The 9,616-nt window shown below is 35.5% G+C and overlaps 1 protein-coding gene across 1 annotated transcript in view; it reads left to right on the plus strand.

The window, feature by feature from the left end:
• The window catches only part of LOC107556109 (CDC42 small effector protein 1-like), an 18,878-nt gene extending 9,620 nt beyond the window's left edge, over positions 1–9,258 (plus strand). The window contains exons 4-6 of the mRNA XM_016239143.1: positions 6,533–6,612; positions 6,702–7,682; positions 8,086–9,258. Of these exons, the coding sequence (XP_016094629.1) occupies positions 6,533–6,601 (69 nt within the window). The 3' untranslated portion in view covers positions 6,602–6,612; positions 6,702–7,682; positions 8,086–9,258. The remainder of the gene's footprint in view (positions 1–6,532; positions 6,613–6,701; positions 7,683–8,085) is intronic.
• The last annotated feature ends 358 nt before the right edge of the window (positions 9,259–9,616 follow it).

Below are 9,616 nucleotides of genomic sequence, written 5' to 3' on the forward strand. Positions count from 1 at the left end.
TGTAATCTCTAGTGCCATTTCCTCCATAACTGTCTGCACATTAAATTTTTAATTATGTCCTTTTACTGCAATATTGCATTGCATTGTGTTTAGATTTTCACTATTTGGACATCTCAAATAGTAGTGCGACCCTGTCCAAGATGTCCATGAAATTGCGAAGTGTATGTGTGAGAAGTATGCGGAGGCTCAGGAAAAAAAGAGGACAAAAAGTTGGTGGGCTCAACATATGTGTACACATTGATGAAAGCAAGTTTCGCCACAGACGAAAAGTAAGCCATGCATTCAGAAAACATATATATTCTCTTCAAATGTGGATGTGTACACTGTAAAATAATCATAATTTTACTAAAAAAAATTGTACTCTGTAAAATTATCTCTAAATTACTTAAACAACTACTTGGCTGTTCATTTAGGCATTATGACATTAATAACAAATTACAGTAATTCACATTTTTTATACAGAAAATGTACTATATTTTTATACAGTACTTTTTCTGTTTTCTTAAATTACATACAAATGTATGTAAAATTACAAAAATAATCCGTAATTAATACAATAACAAAAACATTAGATGATAAAACAGCCAAATGACTGGCAGCAACAGTTGCCAAACAAAAACCATAAACAAAACTACCATTGTTTATCTACAGGCATTTCCTGAATTATGATCAAACATCTTCACTGTAAAAAAACATAAATTAATAATAAAAAAAAAAAATAATAATATAATTATAAAATGTCACATGACTGGCAGCAACAGAAAATTTAACACTAAAAGATCTCTCTAGATCTCAGCATCTTCACTCATTTCAATCCCGTCTGACTTTATTGCTTTCACACAAAACTTCGTATTAAGAATTAACAGAGGTTCAGTTTACTGGTGTAATTAGGTTTAGTTGGGCTCTTGACCCTTGTTTTTTAACTGTGTTAAAAACTGTTAACTGTGTGTTTCTAAAGCACATTTGTTATAGCAAAAATTGCGAGAGAAAATCTGATCAGATGAAGCTGGTTACTTATTGATGATGATTCAATGATTATATAGTGGCCTGATTCACTGATCTCATCCAGAGTCTTCTTTCTGAGTGTGCTAGCTGTTAGTTTTGCATTATACAGTAATCTTGTGATGTTATGAGTTATGACAGTCCAATATTCAGATTTTTTTTCATTCATTATATAGAAATTGGTTTGAGCTGTCTTTTTGACTCACAAACATCAAGAATCAGTGCATGAATCTCAACAATGGTGACATTAAATAAAAAGTTTTTTGTGACTTTAGTAGTTTGTTTTGTGATGTTCAGAGTTGATTTGTTTATCTGAATATTTTGTCGACTGTCACCATTGTTGCGGTTTATACACAGACTCTTGATGTCTGTGTGAGTCTACATGATCCTGTCCAAATCATTTGAAAATCAACATTCAAAATCTTCAGTAAGAAACCAATTTCACCTGATCTGATTTTTTCTCTCAATTTTTTCTATAACATGCAGTGGGGAAAAAAAGTATTTAGTCAGCTACCAATTGTGCAAGTTCTCCCACTTAAAAAGATGAGAGGCCTGTAATTTTCATCATAGGTATACCTCAACTATGAGAGACAAAATGAGAAAAAAATCCAGAAAATCACATTGTAGGATTTTTAAATAATTTATTTGCAAATTATGGTGGAAAATAAGTATTTGGTCAATAACAAAATTTCATCTCAATACTTTGTTATATACCCTTTGTTGGCAATGACAGAGGTCAAATGTTTTCTGTAAGTCTTCACAAGGTTTTCACACACTGTTGCTGGTATTTTGGCCCATTCCTCCATGCAGATCTCCTCTAGAGCAGTAATGTTTTGGGGCTGTCGCTGGGCAACATGGATTTTCAACTCCCTCCAAAGATTTTCTATGGGGTTGAGATCTGGAGACTGGCTAGGCCACTCCAGGGCCTTGAAATGCTTCTTACGAAGCCACTCCTTCGTTGCCCGGGCGGTGTGTTTTGGATCATTGTCATGCTGAAAGACCCAGCCATGTTTCATCTTCAATGCCCTTGCTGATGGAAGGAGGTTTTCACTCAAAATCTCATGATACATGGCCCCATTCATTCTTTCGTTTACACGGATCAGTCGTTCTGGTCCCTTTGCAGAAAAACAGCCCCAAAGCATGATGTTTCCACCCCCATGCTTCACAGTAGGTATGGTGTTCTTTGGATGCAACTCAGCATTCTTTCTCCTCCAAACACGACAAGTTGAGTTTTTACCAAAAAGTTCTATTTTGGTTTCATCTGACCATATGACATTCTCCCAATTCTCTTCTGGATCATCCAAATGCTCTCTAGCAAACTTCAGACGGGCCTGGACATGTACTGGCTTAAGCAGGGGGACACGTCTGGCACTGCAGGATTTGAGTCCCTGGCGGCGCAGTGTGTTACTGATGGTAGCCTTTGTTACTTTGGTCCCAGCTCTCTGCAGGTCATTCACTAGGTCCCTCCGTGTGGTTCTGGGATTTTTGCTCAGTTCTTGTGATCATTTTGACCCCACGGGGTGAGATCTTGCGTGGAGCCCCAGATCGGGGGGGATTATCAGTGGTCTTGTATGTCTTCCATTTTTTAATAATTGCTCCCACAGTTGATTTTTTCACACCAAGCTGCTTACCTATTGCAGATTCAGTCTTCCCAGCCTGGTGCAGGTCTACAATTTTGTTTCTGGTGTCCTTTGACAGCTCTTTGGTCTTGGCCATGGTGGAGTTTGGAGTGTGACTGTTTGAGGTTGTGGACAGGTGTCTTTTATACTGACAACGAGTTCAAACAGATGCCATTAATACAGGTAACGAGTGGAGGACAGAGGAGCCTCTTAAAGAAGAAGTTACAGGTCTGTGAGAGCCAGAAATCTTGCTTGTTTGTAGGTGACCAAATACTTATTTTACCGAGGAATTTACCAATTAATTCTTTAAAAATCCTACAAGGTGATTTTCTGGATTTTTTTTCTCATCTTGTCTCTCATAGTTGAGGTATACCTATGATGAAAATTACAGGCCTCTCTCATCTTTTTAAGGGGGAGAACTTGCACAATTGGTGGCTGACTAAATACTTTTTTGCCCCACTGTATATATATATATATATATATATTCTAAGGTGTCAGATCAATTTAATTAACAAATCAATTGAATAAGGTAGGCATGCTGCATGTGTAAGATGTGATCCTGAGATGGGATTTGTGTGCTGTCTTAGCTCATGTTCATTGGGCTGTTGTGTTGTCAAATAAGAAGGTGAGGTGTTGCCTAATCCACAGGGACTGAATACCTGGGCAGAATCAAGCAGACTGCAACTTGCTCACAGGAATGTTGGCGGGTGGCCCGTCAGAGACAGAGTAGAGCTCTTTAAATGAGGAAATGTTCGTCAAGGTCTTTGCAGCGGTCACTGATTTTTTTAAAAATGTATTTCTTTTTATTTTTGTGCCAATCTATAGCTTCATGTGTGGTTTGCAAAATGTACAGCGCTTAGTGGAGCAACTCTTAAGAAGTTAGCTATTTATTCAATGGCGGCTTTAACACTTTTATCAAAGAAAAGGCTGGCCCTGTAAAAAAATACAGCACTGATAGCTGAAACGTCTAGTGATAAGCAGTATTGTTTTATATCAGCCTTTCACAGTCCATGTGATGAGCACAGGTGACTGACCCGCCGGCTTTTCCCTTGTGGTTCTGTTCTTTTGTGTTGTGTTGGGAAATTATGTATAGAACGGCCTAGTGAAATAGACTTCCTCCTCATTCTGCTGCTAGATGCTGTGTTCCTGAGACACATGATGTAACAATGGGTGGGACGCTGTGAAGAGCTCTGTGTGTGTGTGTGTGTGTGCGTGTGTGTGTGTGAAACAGGCTTGTTGTTGCATGAAGGATGTTTTTCTTTTCAGCTCCACCTCTTGAAGTGTGAATGTCTTTTACTGTTTGTTTATACATCATGCAGCAATACAGTCTTTCTGTCTAATGAACACTATATGCCATATAAAAAAAGCTTAATTTGCATTAGGGCTGGGTGGTATCGAGTTTGTAGCCTACGATATATCTATATTTTCTTTATAAGCGTGTGTGTGTGTGAAACAGGCTTGTTGTTGCATGAAGGATGTTTTTCTTTTCAGCTCCACCTCTTGAAGTGTGAATGTCTTTTACTGTTTGTTTATACATCATGCAGCAATACAGTCTTTCTATCTAATGAACACTATATGCCATATAAAAAAAGCTTAATTTGCATTAGGGCTGGGCGGTATCGAGTTTGTAGCCTACGATATATCTATATTTTCTTTATAAGCGATTCGATATGAGGCAATACCGTTTATATCCAACGGTGATGCCAACCCCTCAGAGGACCTCAGATGATGCCAACCCTGAAACAACTTACAGAACTACCACATTTTGCTATAAGTTTGATTGCATCATATAATAATTGCTGTTAATAGTGTTCATCGTCTGTTTGATTACGTCTTTAATTGATTTTTCCGTACATTTCTGCCATATGTTCATTAACTGACAGTCACCACTGATAAGCTACCACTAAATATTGTAGAAACTTAATTTGCTAAGTTAAGTTAAGTTACTTTGCAATGATTTGTATTGTAAAAAGGGCTGTACAAATAAACTTGAATTGAATTATATCGATATACAGAAGTTTGATATGAGCGCATCTAAAAAATATAGAGGATGACACAGACTGAGCTGCTGCTGAGAAAGTGCATAATCCAATTTGCTCTAAACGTGTGACAAGCTTCATATTAAGGCCTTTAAAAACTGGTGAGACATAGGTTATAGTTTCGTTTGGCATATTAGTTTAAGCGGAGGGTGGACCAACTCCAGGGTAAGGCTAAAAGCAGCCAAATCTATTAACTACAAACATCATAACCCGTCTTTTTAGGCAAGAACCAGACATGGGCGTCATGTAGGCTAATAAAATGTTTAGTGGGACTGAATTTGTATTTAACGTGATTACAATTTAATAAAAAAACATTAGAAATTGGTAATTATAAAACGTTTCCTTTCCAAGGTTATTCAAACCGCGAATAAATTATTATACAGAAGGTGACATTATCACTAACTTTGATCTATCGCGAGTTTAAGCACTCTAAAAAAAAAAAAACCTATCGTTATAATCATTTAAGCTGTCTTGCCTGCACTGTGAAATGAATCTCTTACTTACATTGTACATACATCTGCGCGTCCGGAAATCAGTCAGCGAACGCGCGCGCGCACTCAAAACTGATGAGTTTCAGCGATGACTCATCTGAACGCCTCTGATTGGCCATTGCATTCCTAAGCTCAACATAATCGTGTGTGATTGGTTATAATGCAGAACACTGTATAAACTCCTAAACTGAAATACGGTGCAACATGAGCAGATCTTAATTTAATGCCGCAATCGGCACTTTCTGTTCATTTTTATTTTGTTAGCAACAGTCGTAATAGATTTAGTTTGTTTGTGCAGGGGCATTTTTGTCCAATTTAGTGGCATATTTGCCCCAACTCGCTGTGGCCAGGGGAAGGCTTAGCTTTACACACGCTCCGCCTATGTGCATGAGCCTTCTGCTTTGAGATTCTCCGATATATATATCCCAATTACAAAGACGAAAATACCGAGATATATACCGTATATCGCAAATCGGCCAAAAAATACAAAGATATGAATTGTTGCCCATATCGCCCAGCCCTAATTTGCATAGATGACACTCCTTATTTTCCAAGTTTTGTTATTATTGTTGTTGTTATATTATTATTATTTATATTATCATTAATATTATAAAAGTAATGAGTAAAAAAATTATAGTAATAGGATGATGATATTATTATTTGTAGTAATATTTGCTATATAATGCATTTATTGTATATATAGTACTAAAATTATATTAATTTTAATTTATTTAATTATTATATTAATAATATTTATTGTTAATAAATAGTAGTTTGTTGTTTTATTAATGTTGTTATTATTATAACTTAAGTAATGATGAGTAAAAAATAATTATAATAATGGTAATATGGTTATGATATTATTATTATTATTAATAGTAGTTTTTTAGTAGTATTTTTTCTATATAAAGTGTTTGTGTATATAGTACTGAAATATTTATTTTACGTATTATATTTAAATAGTATTTATTGTTGTTGTTATATATAATATTAAAATAATAATATAAACACTATTAAAATAATATCATCATTACTATTACTATAATGATTTTTAATTTTTACTTATTTTTTACTTGTGTGTGTATATTATTCTTAGAATTTAATGCTTCTTAAATAGCAGTAACATTCAATAAATGCTCTTTTGTTTGACTCCGGAGGAAGTTTTGAAGTCTGAATGTAACAGGTTTTTTTTAGTATATCAGATTCTTTGGCCTCACTTGAAGAGAGAAATTTTCACTTTGACTACATTAAGACTTGGATCATAAATGGAAAACTTACTGTGCTACTAAAAGTATAGTTGTGTTTGTTAAAGTGGACTTGATGTTAATAATTACGCATGTTTTCCATGCCAATAACCTGATTGTGTCACTTCCTTTTGCAGTCTGGCCCAATGCAGGAACAAATGAGATCCAAAGTGCCTCACGCTAATGGACGAAACAGCTTGTTATAGCCTCTTTACCTGTGAGTATGAACACTCACACACCTTCCTCTTCTTCTCCATCCTCTCGCTTTCACTCCGTTTTAACCACAGACCCTCATCTGTTCTCCAGGCTTTTTTGTTTTTTACCCGAAGCCCCAGTGAGTGTCCTCAGCAGAACCTGTGCAGCTAGCAGCACTGCACCAATGAGGAGGAGATAAAGAGCAGATCCTGATCACCAAAACGACAACCTCCTTGCTGCAGCTACCAACATGGATGCCACCTCTGCAGGTTTCTTATGTTTTGGATCCTCTGGAATGTCTCAGAGGAGACGTTTACCCCCCCCACACACTCTAAGACTGTCATTAAATTTGGACCGGATTGTATGAGAACGCCTGACAAAGAGTGTGAATGTGTGCCGTGTGCATTTAAGACACTGGCTGTGCTTGCTGTGGAAGAGGAAAGGCTCTTATCGCTTTAACACAGGGGACCATTTGACTGCCTTTCCAAAGTTATAACTGGCATGTTTGTCACAGTCTGTCATTGATAAGGATGTGCGCAAGTGTGTGTTTGCTTTTGTTTTGTAATGGAAATGTTTGTGCACCAATACCATTATAGTGTCTCCAATTGCTTGCATTAGCAGTTGCACAAATTAGTGCATTATACAAAGCAATCTGGTATGTGTATAGAAGATGAATATAATATGAAAATATGGCTTTTTTTTAATTTCCACATGTCTGATATTGCATTGACAAATAATGGCCTTTATAACTATAAAGGAATAGTTTAAAAAATACTAATTTATTCACCTTCAAGTCATTCCAAACCCATATAAGTTTCTTTTATCTGTGGGGAAAAAATTATACATTTTCATACAGTGATTTTCAGTACAACATCAATGCGGATTGACAATGTTTAAGCTGTAAAATAAAAATATCGAAAAGTGGCTCATATTCCAAGTTTTCTGAAGTTTTCCATTTGCTTTGTGTGAGGAACAGACCAAATGTGTCATTATTCATTGATTATCGTCCCCTCAAGTGAACTCTTAACTTGAGAATTACATGCTACAGGAACATTGAGTCGATAATTTGGGAAGCGATCGTAGGGCTTCAAGGTGACTTGGAATAAATTTCCACATGTCTGATATTGCATTGACAAATAATGGCCTTTATAACTATAAAGGAATAGTTTAAAAAATACTAATTTATTCACCTTCAAGTCATTCCAAACCCATATAAGTTTCTTTAATCTGTGGGGAAAAAATTATACATTTTCATACAGTGATTTTCAGTACAACATCAATGCGGATTGACAATGTTTAAGCTGTAAAATAAAAATATCGAAAAGTGGCTCATATTCCAAGTTTTCTGAAGTTTTCCATTTGCTTTGTGTGAGGAACAGACCAAATGTGTCATTATTCATTGATTATCGTCCCCTCAAGTGAACTCTTAACTTGAGAATTACATGCTACAGGAACATTGAGTCGATAATTTGGGAAGCGATCGTAGGGCTTCAAGGTGACTTGGAATATAAAATGACTTTTGTGGACCATATTTTGTGCTTATTTAAATTTTTTGGGGTGGGGGAGCAACTAACAGGCACTGAATTGTTGTTGTATTGAAAAAAAACTGCATGAAAATTCTTTAAAAATTCTCCACTGTAAAAAAAATAACCGCGTTTAAGTCTGGAAGGATGCAAGGATGAGTAAATAATTTTTTTAGGTTAATTATTCCTTTAATCCCTAAGTATTAGAAAAAGGCTATTATCTGTTTATCTGAGTGGAGACTTTGAACGGTGGCTTCCTGCCAGTAGCGAGCCACTGCCCTTTGTCATTGAAACCACATTTAGTCTCACTTTCACACATCAAGCTCCACCCCACACACAAGCTCAAACACACACTCTCTGTTTCCAGTCCTCACACGGCACCACGATTAAATCACTGTTTCACACACTTTGTGGATTTTACTCTGTACTTTGTTTTTGAATGTAGCACAATGTTGGGCTGAAATGTTAAACACAATGTTTTTGCTTTTAATTGTGATGTTTTATTTTGAATGCATTGCTTTGCAAGATCCCAAACTGTAATTTACTTTAAGTGTTTGCTGTAATTTGTTAGGGAATGTCATAGGACAAAATGTGCGTAGAGAAAGCTTTCAGAATGTTCATGTTGCTTTAGAAATCCAGTGTTTTTGCATTTCATTCTTAGCTGACAGTGTAGAGAAACGTGCAGATGTTTGCATCTCAGCCGAAGACCTCGACAGCTCCCTTAACTTAATTATGCATGTTTCTTGCAGATTTTCTCACTTTTTGGTTTTGTTTGTTTTTTTTTTGTTTTTTTTTTAAGTATCTGTCTTTTTAAAACCATAATGTTTGTGCAAAGCCCTCATTAGGCTCTTTTTGTCTTTAATACTTTTATTCTTCTTTACTTTTTAAATTTTTTTTATAAACGTCTTTTAGTCTATTAGTCCAACTGATTGATTTTGTGATTAAATGGGAGCAGTAATAGTGTTCTGTTCATATGGCATGGTGTTATGTTGATGAATGTTTTTGTTGTGCTTTGGTTCGTAACAATACAGTTGTACAAAGAGCAGTCTGTTGGGTTTTTATTGAGACACGCACAGTATTATTATCTAATGTGTATTTTCAAAAATGCTCTTGAGATAATTTGAGAAAGGTTGATAAATTATATAACTTTTTTTTTTACATTGTTTTTCTTTGCTCTTTGCTTTGTGTCTGCATGACTTTAATAAAAACTATAATTTTCTAATTCAGTTCTTGGGGAAAAAAAAGTCAATTGTAAGATGTAAACTCAGAATTCAGACTTTTTTTCCTCTGACATACGTACATGTCGCAGTTCTGGTTTTTCTTCCGGCTACAGAAAAAAAAAGATAATTGCGACTTCTCACAAAAAAAGTTGAAATTACCTTTAATTTTTTATTCCGTGGCAGAAACGAACTTCCATAAATGTTCATGGCTGCAAAAAGGAGCATAACTAATGCAATAAATAAGGATTTCAACAGGATTTTCTTATTACTGTAAATATATTAA

The sequence above is a fragment of the Sinocyclocheilus grahami genome, unplaced genomic scaffold, assembly GCF_001515645.1.
Source record: "Sinocyclocheilus grahami isolate Dianchi unplaced genomic scaffold, SAMN03320097.WGS_v1.1 scaffold555.1, whole genome shotgun sequence".
Classification (NCBI taxonomy): Eukaryota; Metazoa; Chordata; class Actinopteri; order Cypriniformes; family Cyprinidae; genus Sinocyclocheilus; species Sinocyclocheilus grahami.